Below are 17439 nucleotides of genomic sequence, written 5' to 3' on the forward strand. Positions count from 1 at the left end.
ATACCTCTTCTGCTACCTTCACCCTCTGTCTTTCAGATTGCATTGATGACTTGGTGGGGAATGTCCCTGGTGGGATCACCTACATCTCAGGAACTGCTATTCAACATTATATAGTCCCTTCTGCCACTGAATGGTGTCGTCGTAGACCAAAGACATTTCAACAGCTGTTCAGGCTGATTTAAGGGCCCTTAAATGTCTCAAGCGACATTCTTCTTGGACCATCTTCTTTACTTGCTTGCAACTCTTCAACTGTGGTTTGCTATGCCAGTAAACACAGTAAGAAGAATGGTTGGAGCCGTAGGTTTTCTTTTTGGGAACATATGCCTCTTAAACCTAGGTGGAGGTTCCTGGGCTGTCAAATATCAACATGCATTCCCAATCTCTTTCTTTGTGGTGGTACTTGTACCAATGCTTCGGTCCTTGCTGAAAACCTTGTGACCTACTTTCCAATAAGGCGAATATGATGGGTTCTCAAATCACGGAGCCTTGTGTGTCCTATCAGTGTGGTTTCTGGGACAGGATACACAATTGACCATCTGGTTGGATTCGGAAAAGCAATCTGGCAGGCATTTTTCTAAATGCCGATTGAGGTATATGACACCGCTTGGTACCATCAAGGGTTACTTACTTTCCATGTCATGAACTTTTGTGGGTCCTTTCAGATTTTATGCCATCAGTTGTTTCGAATCAGGATAGGTACATCTCTCAGCTCCTCCTGGGTGTAAGAGAATGGTGATTGACAGGGATTCATGCTTTGCATTACACATCCCCTCACTGCCATCAATTGGCTAATGACCCTTTTTGGACCATTGGTGACTCTCGAGTTGTATGTTGATGGCTTTTGCAATTGCTATTGGTCCCAATCTCATACCAGCTCGAAGGTGCCATCCATGGGCCTCCACTTGGACCTTTTCTCATGGCTTCCACTTCTCTCTAGTGAAAATATTATTGATGCATTTCTGTCCTTGTAACATGGTCCATCCTGATCCAGAACTCTGCTTGGAAACCCAGCGCTCAGACTTCGTTGCACAGTCGTAAATTTGGAACTTCTCTGTAACAAAAAAGCTGACGTGGCGACCCTATATTTGTCTACTGAAGTGAGAAAGTGTAATGCCCTCTGGTTACTTCACATCTTGTGGGGGCAGATCACGCTACCCTCCTTCATATTTATTGTGCTTTGGTCTCATCCTGATTGAACTATAGTGTAAGGCTCGGCAGCAGCTTATAAATTATTAGAATGAATTGATTGCTGTGGAGTAAGACCAGGCATTGACACCTTCCAGACTAGTCTGTAGACAGTCTTCTTGCTGAAGCAGGGATTTTTCTGTTGGTACCAACTCTTGTGGTATCGACCCTGACATCTGCCCTCGAGTTGATTACTAGTTGGAATGTGCCTCCAGTGAAGTCCTTTAACAAGAACTTCTGCTAACCTCGTGAGTATGTGGTCTCTTTGTTTTCCTGCACCCCTGCCCTCAACTCCTGTCCACCCCCACCCCCACCCCCAACCCATTCCACCTCACCTCACCCCACACCATCTCACCCCACCCCTTCATTTATTACCCAGACCATGAATTAGGACCGATCTGTTAAAGGATCTGAAGATTATCGCCACTGTGGCCTCTCAGTTCTTCAGGTGCATTGGGGAACCACTGTCATTTACACTGACAGCTCTAAAACAAGGGATAGGCAGGTATTTGATTGTGCACATCCCGTCAGTCCACAACAACATTTATTGATGGAAACATGTAGTCATAGCAAGTGGAAGAGAAAGTGTGCTGACTCTCATAGTTCACCGGTTCTGCCGCAAGATATCAGCTGCTCTGCTTGTGTCCCATGGAAGTACATGTTACCACGGCAGTCACAGCACACGAACTTGAATGATCAAGAAATTTATGTAATGAAATGAAAGGTACGTGGATATTGTTTAACTTATTCTAGTAGACATAAGTTGTCTGCTAGTTTAGACAGTTTCTGGTCAGTCTTCAAAGTTTTTGAAAATATCAGCTTCTTCCAAATTTGTTTAATGCCCATGAAAAACCGGCTTTTTATATAATGAAGAATCAACTTAGGAACGATATCCATCACATGATCTTTGCAGCATCCATTGCTCGATATTTCAACAATAATGTGATCCAAATTATTTAAACATTCATAAAAAATGTTGCCTCATAACCTATCCTCATGTAGTTTTACTGTGAAGATTCTTTCCATCCGATTGAGAACCTTGAAGATGCCTTTCAACTGGTATGTAAGCAATGTCTTTCCTATAGAAGAGCCGTAATCTCTAATAGATGTCAGTAGAGAGAGAGGCATGTCAGACAAATTCCTATTTAGATGGCACAAACACTTCAGGCATTTTGTGAATCTTCTTACTTGATACACCACATAACCTACCAGATGATAAACTAAACATTATTTTGCCGAGGAGCTTTCTAAACTCTCTGACATATGTTGTGGATAGTGTTGAGCCTCTGTCAAGTTATGTGGAATGCATGGCGTGTTTTTAATTATGTCTTCCTGTTGCAGAACTCTGTCTCTATTCTTTTGTTGCAAATATTAGATAACATCCACATCCGGCTTACGTATGATGTCAAAGAAAATTCACATTTATGTACGCAATTTCCACTGAAAAACCATGAAAGTAGAAATGTAAACACATTGTAACATGTGCAAGCTCAGGAAGTCTGTTACTGACTACAAATGATCATTACAACTCGGAGACCTTATGATATCGAAACAATGTTCAAGTGGATCTCTTTTCCATAAGTATTTAGATATTCCTAGTGTACTTTCAGTTATTAATATGAGCAACTGGAGACGTCTTTTGGAAGCAAAGCTGTTACCTCTATTGCCGAGGATGCTTTTCCATTTCATTAATGTTTCATGAGCCTCAAAGTTTTTGTACAAAGCATCCTCTGGAAATGAAGAGTTAGGTGTGTCCACTAAGTTGTTCCTACATTTGGTGAATGATTCCATTGATTCACTGCCTTCTAGTCCTGCCACTTCAGTTTCCCTGAGGAATTTTATTCTGTTGGCTACTGAGTTATTGAATAACTGCAGAGCTAATATTAAGTTCATTCACTGAAATGACGATGGATCCAAGTGGATAGAAATTAACTTGTGGCAGACTTTTAATCTAGTAAATTCTGAGGAATTATTTTGTTCGTAAACTCTTCAATAAAAATTGTAGTTGATGATCTCATCGCTGCAAAGTACCTTCAATTTATAACAAAAATTATTCCTTACGCATTTTATTAAATGAATAGCATCTGGAACTGCCCAAATTCTTCTTGTTTCGTCAACTGGATTTGATACAGAGCAGGTAACTATTTTTTTTGGCACTAATTCTTAAACACTGACAGACCTTTTTATTTGGTTGACTGCCATCAGAAGTGACTGCAGTAATTTTTGTATGCCAACTTGCTCTTGAATCAATTTCTGTGAGACGAAATCACCAGCAGTTGCATTGAGAGTAGCATACACTGCAACAGGTTGCATCCACTCACCCATTTGGAAAACTCTACTACATTTTTTGGAGGTCTAAAAAAATGCTTACCCTTACTTTCTCTGTTGCTTGATCTGCACACAAGAACAAGGCACATAGGCAGATTTCATTCTTCTTCTTCTTCTTCTTCTTCTTCTTCTTTAAAAATGAGTAACTACAACTCTTAACACCACTTTACCACCGTAGCCTTCAACTCTGTGACATTCACTCACAACACTTCCAACAAACTCACAAAATAAGCATAGACACTACCAACACACACCCTCCAATATGGCAAAATCATGTCAACTTGAGCTGGAAGTGACAGTGCTTCTCATAGTTTATGGGCTTGCCATCTGTCTTACGTTACCTGTGTTAACACGGAGGGAGTCAGCACACTTTCTTCTCTGCTTGCTATGATGTTATGTTTTTATGGCAGTTGTGATAGCCATTAACAGAGCCCTACATTGTGTCAAATGGACCACTCTCAACTGCAGTTTAGTTTGTAGTAACTCAATGAGCAGTCTCCAGGCTATTGATTGATGATACTTTTATCACTCTATGATATCTGTTATTCACAACTTGCGCTATTCGACCATCCTCCCATGGGACAAGGCAGCTAACACTGACATGGATGTGGAAAAGACATCTGACCTCAGCACACGGGATGAGCTGGTTAACATGATTTGTACCCTCCGCACTCTCCTGCATCCATTATTAGCTTTATTTGGTTCGCAACCATTTAGTTTCCTTACGAAAATAGAAGCACATAAAATAGCTGTGTCAGCTGCGTTAGTGATTGTCAAAGAAGAGTGAAAAAAATCACGATGAAGGTTCTGGACTTGTGATTTTGTTCCTCTTGCCAGTTCCCTTTCATCCTTTTTGGCATTTTTGCTCCACCCTTGGTGTTTGACCTCCACTTCTAAATTTTCTGTCTTTAGTGTGAGCCATTTGGGGAAGAACTCCCTCCCTAGTGTCTATGGCATGTGCAGTGGCACAATATGTAATGCTGTCCAACCAGCTGAGATACATAGGGGTTGTTAATTTAATTGGATTTCCATCCCATTTTCGGTTTTAAATTGAGTATGGTTATTGTATAGAGTCTGATGTCAGTTTGTGCGTACATAATATTTGTATTCTCAATGTTGCATTGACTACCAGCACTCTGAAATAACATATCTTAGCAGATGGATTGAAGATCAAGAGTTGATTGTAATTTAATTTGAATGGAAGAGGAGATTTTTTCAAAGCTGTGCACCATAATTGAAAAAGATGTTTACAGGCAAAATACAGAGATAAGCTAGTCCATAAACCCATATTTTACAAGATATTTCATAACCGTAAAAACTTTCAGTGTGTAACTTGTTTTTACTTTCTGATTTACTCTGACCATCCGGTCAAGATTTCTGGCCACTGGGGAAACAGTCTAGTTGTTGGCCTCTGCAACAAGAATTGCCTCAAATACATTGTTTATAATAAATAACATCAACTTTTGAGATAGTTCTTCTACTCGAATCTTTTAGGAAAAAAAGGAATAGAAGCAAGTGGATGTGAACCTGATACCTTTCTTTTCACAGCTCGCAGTCCACAATGCTTTAAGCTGTGTACAGCAGGTCGATGTAATATTTCTTCACCAAGTCTTTCGGTTGGCCTGACTTTGTAATTTGATAATAACAATATGTTTGCAATGATATTAACAACTCTGATGTTATGTGTTGACCGATTCAGTCTTTCAACACTCTTAGGAGCTTACTAGTCTTCACTCTATTCCATAAGGTTATTCTGCCACTCGCCCCATCCCTTCCCGGGGCTCACGGTTCGTTTTTGAGTTCGTGCATGGTGCCCCCAGGGCCCCGAGCTGTTGCAGCCCATTCTCCCCTCCTGGGCTTGTTTCCTTCACCATGCCCCTCCCCGCTGCTCCCTCCTTCCCCTCTCTCTGTGTTTTTATTTATGTTGACCTGACTGTCCACTTGTTTACCCATATTCCTTGTGATTTTGTTCCTCTTGCCAGTTCCCTTTCATCCATTTTGGCATTTTTGCTCCACCCTTGGTGTTTGACCTCCACTTCTAAATTTTCTGTCTTTAGTGTGAGCCATTTGGGGAAGAACTCCCTCCCTAGTGTCTATGGCATGGATTCTTCTCTCTCCCTGTCTTCCCCTCGTCCTTCCCACTGTAACCTCCCTCTGCCCCACTAAGTCACCAGTGCGAGTAGCCAGCCCATGTGGTGGGGCTGTTATGTACCCATTTGGCCTAGCCCTCTAATAACATAGGATCACACTACTGATACAAGAGTTGTTACCTCCCCATGTATGCAAAGGAGACGTTGTTTGTCATCCTGGAGCATTGGAACTCCCGGCAACAGCCATCATGCCAAGCAGCCGTTACTGTGGCTGGGTGATTCCCATGGGGAGAGCCCCTGATCAGAGTTGGTGGTGTCATGTGGATGCTTGGTGTATGAAGCATATCAAACTGCAGAAATCTGGTCATTCTCCAAAGACTGTCATGTTGAGTGGTAGCAGATCATTGAATGCTGCTTCGTATGACCGTGCAGCTTTCCCTTCCCTGGCTGCACCTTGGGAGGAGGGCCAGGCCCACAGTCTTTGGATGAAACACTTTCCCTGCTATGTGGTCTGTATTATGATGGATGGGGACACATTCACCATCGCAAAGTTGTTGTTTTTTTGTGGAGATTATAGAGGACAAATTTGGCAAAGTGGAGTCTCTTAGCAAGAAGCAGTCTGGCTCCCTGTTGATCAGAGCGTCTTCTGCTGCCCACTCTGCAGCTCTTTGTGCTTGTGGTTGCCCTGGTGACGTTCTGGTGTCAATTATCTGTCAGCAGTATCTGAATATGGTCCAGGAAGTGACTATAGGGATCGCATCCTGCAAATGTATGAGTAACTCTGGGCTAATCTGGAGCAATGTGGTTCATTTAGTTTGACATGTGGAGAAGGGTCGTAAAGACAACTGCACCAATATGGGCACATTTATTCAGGCTTACAAGGAGGATACCCTTCCAGAGAAAGTTAAGGTTGTGTGTTACCACTGTGGTGTGAAACTGTACGTCCTGCCACCCATGAGGTGATCCTATGTTATTAGAGGGCTAGGCCAAATGGGTACATGACAGCCCTACCACATGGGCTGGCTACTCGCACTGGTGACTTAGTGGGGCAGAGGGAGGTTACAGTGGGAAGGAAGAGGGGAAGACAGTGTTTCACACTGTACAGCGGACCCTCTTTGTGATGACTGTGGCCACCCACTTCATGAGGGAAGCCCCTGTGGTCTGCCACCTGTGTGTGTAAATTGCCTTGACTTTCTCTCTCCATGCTTGCCAAATTGCCCAGTTTACAAGAAAGAAAAGATGATCCAAGAGTGCAAGTCCCTGGAATGTCTGTCTTATGCTGAGGCTCGCCAAAACTATGACCAACTCCAACCGGTGTTGATTTGTTCCACTTTTGCCTCTGTTACATCCTTTCCTCCTACTACCACTTCCTTACCCCAGCTTCATCCCCCTCTCCTGTGGTTCCGATGCCCTCCCCTCTGGTTGCCATACACCCTCCCTGGCTGAATAAGTGCCTCCCTTCTTCGGCACATGCCAGTGGTGTCCCCTTCCCGCTCCTTCGGGACCCTCCCCAGTGTCTCTCCGGCCTTAGGCCTGCTACCACAACTCAGCCATGGGGTGCACCGTTTGTGTGCCCCAAGGTCACCCGCTCTCTTTCGGTTCCAGATTTTGCGAGAGCCTACTATCCCCCTGTGCCCTGTCCTCCACAACCTCCGAGAGAGGAGGAGGAGGAGGAGGAGGAGGAGAAGAAGAAGAAGAAGAAGAAGAAGTCACAGGACAAGCCTCCCCTTCTTGGTTCCCCATGAGGTACCATCTCCCCCTTTGCAACTTGAGTCTGATATCTTATTTATGAATGTCACCCCACCCTCGTAGGTGATGACCACTGCACCGGTGACATGACCTCCCCTCGGCTTCTTTATGTCTAACCTGGACTCTCACCACACAATAAACAAGTGGAATTGCTAAGGATATTACTGTCACCTTCTGGAAACTGGAAATACAGCTTGTTTCCTCTTAATTTGCTTTGTATCTTTTCCCGTCAAGAAATGCGCTTTCTTGATGACCACTCTCCAACTTTTCGTGGTTATTGGGCATTCTGCCGAAACCATGCCGACAACGGGAAAGTGTCTGGAGAGATCTACACTTTGGTTCATACTGATGTCATTAGTGACATGATCCCCATTCATACTAACATGGAAGCAATAGCAGCATGAGTGCAAATCACCCCAGCAATCACCATTTACAGTGTCTTCCTCCCACCAGATAGACCACTTCCTTTTGTTGGCCTGCCTCCCTTAATACAGCAACTCTTGCCCCCGTATCTCCTCCTCGGGATTTCAGTGCATGCTACACTCTTTGAGGGAGTGCCACTTCGATTGATTGAACAATTTCTTACAGGCTTTGATTTGTGTCCTCAATGAAGGTTCCCCTACCCACTTCAGTACCACTCACAGCACCTTTTCCTTTTCCGCTATCGATCCCACGATCTCCTCCCCTGCACAGGTGGCTTTCTGGCATTGGTCACCCCATGATGATCTTTGTGACAGTGATCACTTTCTGGTGAATTCTATCATTCCCCTGCTGCTGCACGGCAGACAGGCCACCATGTTGGGCATTCCACAGAGCCAATTGGCCTTTATATATGTCTGCTATGCACTTTGTGCCTCTCTTTCAGATTGCATTGTTGCGTTTGTGTGAGACATCTCTGAAACTTGCCCTCCGCCACACACCGTTGGGTGGCTTGCGGAGTATCAATGTAGATGTAGAAACTATTTTTCATGCCGCTGGCACTGCTATCGCCCTGCCTACAGGTCCTCCTACAGATCCTGGTCATCGATCAAAGAGGTAGCAGTCTCTATCTAGGATGGCCAACAGGCCCTGCTATGATTTAAATGTCACTGTTCACAGACCAGCCTTATCGATTTGAAGCAGCTTCATGCTAAGGCTTGCTAAAGGCTGGTAGCACTATGTTTCCTCCCTGGGGATGTATGTCTCTTCATTGCAGGTTTGGTCCAAACTCCATAGCCTTCTAGGTCATCACTGACAATCAGCTGTCCAAGGTCTTATTCTACAGGGTGCTCTTTGTACTGATCCTTCGGTACTTGCAGAACATTTCATGACACACTTTGCGGTACCATCGGCGTCCACTTCCTATCCTGCTATGTTTCTCCGGCAGAAGCACTGAGCTGAAGAAACCCCCCTCTGTTTTTACCCTCACCAAGCTGAATCCTGCAATTAACACTTCACTGAATGGGTTCTTGAAGGCTCTTATCTCTTCACTTGACACAGCCCCAGGGTTCTGTTTTAAGTGTCACACTCTTTGTCATTGTCATGAATGTGCTCGTAACCTCTGTTGGCCATCTGGTTATTCTGGCATTTAACATCGACGATTTTTGCAGCTCCCACTCGGTAACATCTGCAGAACACCTGCTCCAATGCACTATCTGATGGGCCTCTGGGTAGGCCCTCTCCCATGGCTTCCAGTTTTCTCCCTCCAAAATGCGGGTTATGCAGTTTTGCTGTCAACCCACAGTACACTCTGATCCAGAATTTTATTTAGGGAACCAGCACCTAGATGTTGGAGCACAGTCCCATTACTTGGGCCTTATTTTTGATAAAAAGCTGACACTGCTACCCCATATTAACCACCTGAAGATTACCTGTGTGTGGAAGCTTAATGCTCTTTGCCTCGTGGCCCACACATTTTCGGTTGCAGACTTTGTCTTTTCCATCTTCATCATACTCTGGTTTTGTCCAGACTAGATTATGCTTGTGAAGTTTATGGCTCAATGGCTCCTTCCACTTTGAAACTGCTTGACCTGTTGTTCATCATTATGGGGTGTGTCTGGCTATCAGTGTCGTTTGCACTAGTCTTGTAGTCAGTGTCCTATCACCATTCGATGGTTCCTTGACCATCCTGTGTACCCCATCATCTTTGCAAATGAGGGATGTCATCATATAGTTATTGTCATCTGTTGCTAAGGCAACCAGCGATATTAGCACATACAACTAATCAGTCATAAGTGCAGCTATGTAATTCATGTCTTTGAGCTAACGTTACACCAGTGTGAAAAGTTATGGCACCTTTTCACTTTTGAAAACTGTATTTCACTTAAAGAGCATGTACTAGCCTTTCTAAATTGATCATGGGTGCTAATACTGCCTCCAACAGCTAAAGTCATTGCACTGAAAATCATCTGTCTTCAAGATAGTCCACTTTCCTTTTTCTCAGCCTCACTCAATTTATGATTTAGGTTCTGTTCAATGACATGATCTGGATAAGATGTAACATGATGAGCATCTTTCACAAACACCCTTGCAACAAGTAACTTCTCAACAAAGGTTTTAAATTTCCATTAATAACATCTTCTGTTCATTTTTATTCATTCTCCATAACACATTTGTATTGTCAATGTAATAACTGAAACTCAGGTTGCTCACATGTATATGTGCTACTTAATTCTGTGAACACAACCAGACAACAACTGATACATGAATTAATATCATACAGAGTCTTTCATCTTTTTTTTCTTTTCTACAATACAATATCTTTTTTAATAATAATTAAAGGCTGCTATCCCAGCGACAACATCTGACAGCATGGCATGGCCATCAGCTTTGCGCGTATGGTGACCAGCTTTTAACATTATCATACCCTGTCCACCATTGTTGCCCTGGTGTTCTCGAATCCAACGCACAGTGCACACTGTTTTTAACATCAAACTGTACAAATCATGAATATACTCATTTTTGATATTATGACCTGATACAGCCTAACCGTGTTTCCTTTGATATGAATATTACATATTTTGTATATCAAGTGTGCTTACCACAAACCATGCATCAAACCGTGTCATTGAAGGAAGGTAGTGCTGGCCAGGGTTGTGCTGTATTCTCTAAAGAATACCAGCACATGTGTTACAGTTGTGGCATAGCTACTGGGCCACTGTAAATGACATACACAATTCAAGAACTGTGCCTACAAATCTCATTCATTCATATTTAATATGGTAATTGTACCAGAAAAGATGTGCTTTTGGTAGGCAATCATTGTGCCATAGCATTGAAATCATTAATTTTTGTTGCACTCAAGTTACAACACTAAAAACATCAGCAACATGAAGCCATTATCTATGAATACTTAGTTTCCTATCATTGTATTATAACAAATGGTAGCTAAAACAGCACTTTCTGAGGGGCTCTTCAATTTGTTGATGCTTTCAAACAATTTATATTCATACCATGTACGCCATGAGAAATAAAACCTACCAAATATGAAATTTAACGCCAAGCAGTATGGTGGCTGCTTTGTTCTGCTTGTGGCATATAACAGTAACACACATCATCGGCCAAGTTCCTACCCATGAGGCAAAAATCCAAGATGCCAAATTATTTATTTCATGATCTGCAGTGTAATGACACATGGAATTCCATGCCATAACCTCACCAGCTCCTCATCCACAGTCATTTTCGCTTCTCTTGAGAGGATGGCATTAGTCATAGTGCATACCCAGTTGCCTTTCTCTGTGTCCAAAATCTTGAGAGTATCCCAGGGAATGAACTAATCGAATGTAAGGCTAGAGAATCGATTATTGTCCACATTTGCTTTGGCGATCCCAGGGTGTGTATTTGTGGATGCAAAGAAGACCTCTCCTTACTCTGAGATGGAACATCATCTGCTGGGCTGCTGCCCCCTCTAATAAATTTTACACTACCACTACTACTTCCATTTCTCCCAGAATGAGTCCACTATCTTATATTACCTCTTCATTGATTGTATCAAATTAATTGATAGTTTTACCTTACATAATGAGCCACCCCTGCATTGTAGTTGTGGAGCTGAACAAACACTATTTCATGTCTTGGTGGGAGACCTACTCCTTTTGGCTTTCCATGTTAAGTGTGGTCTTCCAGATTTTTACCCCTAATATTGATGAATGGCTCATGGACTGTTGAAGTCGTACGTTGTTTCCTCTATGAAACTGGATTTTATTCTCAGGTAGAACAGTTTAAACTGCTGTGAGGTCGAAGTGGTTGGCGTTGGGGTGTCTTCTGCTGCTTGCTGGGCCTGGAGAACCCTTGACTGTACTCTTTTGCCAGCTCCCTCAGTCATCCATTTTTTGTTCTGTTTTGATTTATTTTAGGTGTGGAAATTTATTTTTTTTGTGCACCCTATTCTCCCTTTTAGGGATAGGACTTTAATGAATGGAGGATGCTGTACACCTGTGTAACTCTTTTGACAGTAATGGATTGGTAATGGGACAGCTGTGGGAGGGACAGCTCCCATCATATGTAGAGTCTTTGGATACATTTGCGTGGCTCATCCTCTTGCTGATATGATTATTTCTCTCACTTTGTTTTCTTATTCTTGATACAACTGATGTCCATTACTTCTCACTTTTACTGTTAAATATCTCCTGGCTAGAAAGCATTCTCTACTCTCTCAGTGGCTTCACCCTTTCTGCTTTGGCAGAAGCAGGTCAGATTTCTCTCTCCACAGATAAATCCTGGGAGCCCCTAGTTCACTTGCTGAACTATTTACTGGCCTGACCCATATACCGTTACTTCTCATTAAATTGTTTCTCACGTTTATTGCCTTCAGTGCCTCAATTTTACCACCCCTACATATTTCATAATTCGATCAAATTTCTGGCTGATGTCAGTATCTCCAGAAGAACTGCTTCTTGACCAAGGTATTGATGATTGCGCTGTTTAATCCCTTAAACCCAACCAACTGAAAAAAGAAATGTATTTCAAGAAACTTTCTGTGATGCATCAGAATGTTAATGACATGCCTGTTCACATGATCTAGAATGTCAGAAGTTGTATTATGGCTACCAGATCATTATGTGAATATTGGAATCCAAATGTTAAACATTGGAGACTATAAATTAGCTGCCCATGCCTGAAGGGAAAATATTTAGAAAAGGAGGGATTGTCATGTAAAGAATGACAGCATGTTCAACTCTTTTGGAGCTAGTAGCTTCTGCTTAGATCCACAGTTGGATGACTTTTTCTGTGAATAGCTTCCACACGAATGCATAAAGTAGTGCTTTTTTTCCTTTTATTTTCAAATACATTTGTGTGAAAAATAATTTTAAGTGGAGCTGGTAGTCAAATGAGCACAATGTAAGGAGACAGGCACGTGCATGTGAGTAAGTGTGTGTGTGTGTGTGTGTGTGTGTGTGTGTGTGTGTGTGTGTGTGTGTGTGGGCGCGCGCGTGCGTGCGTGCGTGCGCATGTTTCTCCTATAGCTTTAGAAAGGAATTTCATTCCAAAATCTGGCAAACAAAGCTCTATACCTTTTGTTTGTGTATTTGTCGATGACACTTCTGGCTTTCGGTGGATCGTCCCTTTATTCCTAAATAATTCGTTACTATTAACGAGAACTTTCCGTGCATTATTATAATTTTAAGTACTCCAGCATATTCATGTAGTGGCCACCATTGTTGGTACAAAGTTTCTAATTTTAATACTCAGTTTCTCAGCTCCTGTGTCAGAAGTCACGATTTTTCCAAATAAATCTTTACTTCCCATACAGTTAGTGTGACAGTTTGATACACCCAAAAATTGTTAAAGAGAACTATTAATGTTGGTTTGAGAGATGACAGCTTACTTCCAATTATTTCATGCTAGCAATGCTCACAGAAATATATGTAATTTCCTGTCAATGAAATAAATAAAATAAAAAGATTGTATTTGTTAAGACATTGAGCTTTCCTCAAAAGTGATGGCTGGGGTGGTCCGCACCCTGTCGTAAGCAGGTTCCATAATCCCTATTTCTGTTCAGCTTGCTCTGACCTCTCTGTACCTGGGTTGTGGTCACTAGCTCATCACTTCACTCAACTAATGTGATGCCTTCTAAGAAATTTTATTACCCCAACCCCTCTCCTTTTCACGAGCTGGCCTCCAATCCATGTAGAAATGAACTGTGTGAAATCCGTATAGCATACACAGTTAGATAAAGTAATGGTGATGAATGAGTAAAAATGAATGCTTTCCAAAGATGATCATGTTTGCCCATCTCTTGTCTGAGCTAATAGACACATGTTTGGAATGGAGATTGTGATCCATCCCTTTTTCTCCTGAGTGCATAACACCATATGTATACACAATAATCCCCACCCCCTCTCTCTCAGCTGGCATGCGATTTTGCAGTAGGAAATTCATTAGAAAATCAGCTATGAATAGATTTACTTGAGTGTTTTATGGATACAAAGGAGAACTCTCACCTCCAGAGTGTGACAGTAATGTCAACTCCTTGCTGACAGAATAAAGTCCGGTGCTGTATCTGTATACCACCTGTCTCAGTGCTATGCTATATTTTATTTTCTCTGTTTTAATATTACCATTATTATTATGAACAATTTCGACATAATTTTATCTCAGTCTTCAGTTATAGTGGTTGTGCATTTTTTTCTGTTGGGTTATTTTAATTAAACCAAAATATGTAAGAAAGGGGCGTACGGCAGAGCAGGTTGAACTTAGAGTCATAAATCTAAGTATGAAATGGGAATTTGCATAAATGGAAGCTGTATTACAAGTGAAGGAAACCTGCATCCATAGCATTGTGTCCCCTTTTATTTCTTTTTGTATTGGGTGTGCTGAAACTAGGTAAGTAGAATTTTTTTACAATCTAGATACAGGTGTAGTATATTTTTGTTACCTTTTTCCAGGTTTGCCTGCAGAAATTGGATCTAAGTTCAACTGTGGAATGCCACTGCATTGGCGGAAAGTATTAGATATGTGGATTACCTATGCCAACATTGCTAAAGGTAATTAATTTTTAAGCTAATTTTGGCATCTACTGTTTAATTTTACAAAAACTAAATGGCTGAATTAACAGTTAAGACCCTTACCTGTGTATTTCACAGACATGATTGAAATTAATAAAATAGAATGTACAGTTTTTGAATCGGATAACTGTTGGACATTTAGGAATAGAAATTAAGGTAAAATGTTTGTCATTTGAAGCTCTTGTGTTGAAGAAGAAGAAGAAGAAACATTAAAGATGACTGTAGGGAGAAAACAGATTTAACTGGAATAAAATGTGATAGGTTGGACCCATTGTAAGTGAGGGAAATGCCAAAGAAATTAATGTTATTAGTTATCAGTTACATGCTCCAGGAGTTACTTTGGATGATATATCATAATGATATTGAATTGAGGTAGTTTACAGTAGACTGACATAATTGATATTTAAATTTGATTGCATGCTGACTATTTACAGATGAAAGCACATAAAAGGATACAGTATTTATTTTGATAACAAGTGTGTGTGTAAAGCTTTTGTACTAAATATGCTACTAGTTTCTACAGGGTGACAATTACTGAGCTATATGGGGGAGAAGGAAAAAAAAGGTTACAAACTACAGCATGTGCACACTTTATTCAACATGCAAACATCACTACCGATATTCGGATTTATGTTATTACATCTTTGATATCATTGATATCGTTGACGATGATGGAGTGCAGACGAATAGTGAAATTCTGGATGACCTGCTGAAGTTTCAGAACAGCGCTGTTGATGATCTGAATGGCTGTTTTCAGCTCAGCAATGGTTTTGGGGCTATTGTTATACACCTTGTCTTCAGTATAGCCCCACAAAACGAAGTTGCTTCGGATACAGAGAATATGGTGGCCAATCGAGGCCGAAGCCAGTGGCCTCTGGGTACTCCAGAACTAGAATGCGGTTCCTCAAGTGCTTCTCCAGTACACCAAACACTCTCCTGCTTCAATGGGGTTGAGCTCCGTCTCGCATGAACCACATCTTGTTGAAATAAGGGTCACTTTGGAAAATGGGGATGAAATTATCTTCCAAAACCTTCACGTACTGTTCGGTAGTCAATGTGCCATCACCCGTTGAGGGTGAAGAGACTTCTTGATCATGAAATGCAGATTCTCTGTCTCCCAAATGTGCCAATTTTGCGTATTGATGAACCTATCCGAATGAAAGTGGGCTTTATTGCTAAACCACACCATACAGTACGTACTAATCCCATCATCTTCCGTGGCCAACCATGCAGTCTGAACATCCTAAAGTAAACTGTTCAGAAGTTTCGATGATTTCATTTCACATGGTTTAATAATTCCCCTGTAAATGAAGGAATTTCCAGAAAGGAACTTTTTCAGCTTACTTTCAAATTTAACTTTGTTGTATGTCACGCTTTTAATATCATTGGGTAATGATAAAAGATTTTTGTAGTTGCATCATTCACTCCTTTCTATGCTATAAAGTCAATTTAAATGAAGGTAATTTTTTCTATTATTGTGCTGGTTGTCATTGTGTATCCACGAGACATGTGGCCTGTAATAAAACAGTCATGGTCTCTCCATTGACAAAAGTTTCTGGATTAATTCCCCATTAGGATATGCCAAGGGGGAGTGATTGTGAGAAAAAGATCGAAGAGTCAACGAAAGAGTAATATTCTATGAACTGGGGTGTGGAGCGTCTGAAGTCTAAATGTGGCAGGGAAGCTAGAAAATGTGCAAAAGAAAATGCAAAGGCTCAGTCTAGATATAGTGTGATAGTGTGGGTCAGAGGAGTGAAATTGAAAGAAGATTGGCATTTCTGGTCAGGTGAATAATGATGAATAGAAAGGTTGGGCAGTGTGAGTGAGTTACTGTGAAAATTCAATGATGTGTTTTCTCTCATCAGAACCAGAAGCAAATCAGCTCCAGCTAGAGAGAGAAGGAGATAGATTTATATACATGCACAGAATCATGCGCGACTGATGTGCTGTAATAGAAAACAGTTACAGGAGAGAAAGATAAATTCAGTTTTGCTACAAAATTTCGCTAGTTGTAGAAATTACACCATTAAAAATTCACATTAGGAGGAGGGATACTTGGGAAAGACCTGGAGTGTCGGAAGATTCTTGGTGGACTATATCATGGTTAGACAGAGATTCCGAAATCAGACTGCTTTGTAAGGATTATCTAGGAGTGAAATGTGTTTTATTCATCTCGTAACATACACAATTTTAGAACATATGTCTGATGTACAGGAGACATGTCAAAGTTACAGTTAGCTTATTTGAACTTTTGTCACCCTTACAATAATACTTTGTGGAGAATTTATATATTTAAAATTTGTCAAACTTACAGTATTTACATCTACTATAACTTATCATAAATTTTTATTCCATTTTAGGGATCCAGCTCAGAGTATCACTTTGTCCTTCATGAAATCTTCCACAGAGTAGTAGCATCGTTCAATTAGAAGATTGTGTAACTTGCTTTTTAAAATATTTATCTTCATACTCATTATGTCACACCCTTTTATTGTGTTGTGAATTTTCATGGCCATATACTGAGGAGTCTGAGCATGCAGTTTTAAGTGCTGTGAGGTGAGCGTAAAGTTTTCTTTATGCCTTGTGTTGTATGAGTGTTCAAAATGATGTTTTTTTTTTAATAGATCAGCTCTGCTGCATAGGAAAAGAACCACCTCAAAGATGTATAAAGAGGGGACAGTTAATATTTTTAGGTCTTTAAATAATGATCAACATGATGCCTTCGGCTATGCAGAACACATGTTGCGAATGATTCTTTTTTGCAACTTTAAAATTTGCATAATGTTTCCGAGGTTTTCCAAAAAAATTATGCCATCTTGAATAATAGATTCAAAATAGCTATAGTATGCTATTTTCCTGGTGGCCATATCAGTGGCACAGACTAAAATTTCCATTGCAAATGCAAGGCTGTTTAATTTATTTGTTATATATTCTATATGAAAATTCCAACTCAAAGTACTGTCTATTTTTATTCCTAGGAATCTGACTGAGTCAGGTTCTTCAGTTTTTTACTGTTTGGTTTTAGAACTCATCATGTGGGTTTTTGAAATGTTAAGCCTCAAGTCATTTAGACTGAACCATGTTTTCAAGTTACTTAACAC

At 41.0% G+C, this 17439-nt stretch overlaps 1 protein-coding gene across 5 annotated transcripts in view; it reads left to right on the forward strand.

The window, feature by feature from the left end:
• The window catches only part of LOC126473876 (uncharacterized), a 320808-nt gene that overhangs the window by 205747 nt on the left and 97622 nt on the right, over positions 1-17439 (forward strand). For all 5 annotated transcript variants that reach the window (XM_050101208.1, XM_050101209.1, XM_050101211.1 and 2 more), the window contains one exon: positions 14219-14317. In XM_050101208.1, the coding sequence (XP_049957165.1) occupies positions 14219-14317 (99 nt within the window). The remainder of the gene's footprint in view (positions 1-14218; positions 14318-17439) is intronic.

Source organism: Schistocerca serialis, chromosome 4, assembly GCF_023864345.2.
Source record: "Schistocerca serialis cubense isolate TAMUIC-IGC-003099 chromosome 4, iqSchSeri2.2, whole genome shotgun sequence".
Classification (NCBI taxonomy): domain Eukaryota; kingdom Metazoa; phylum Arthropoda; class Insecta; order Orthoptera; family Acrididae; genus Schistocerca; species Schistocerca serialis.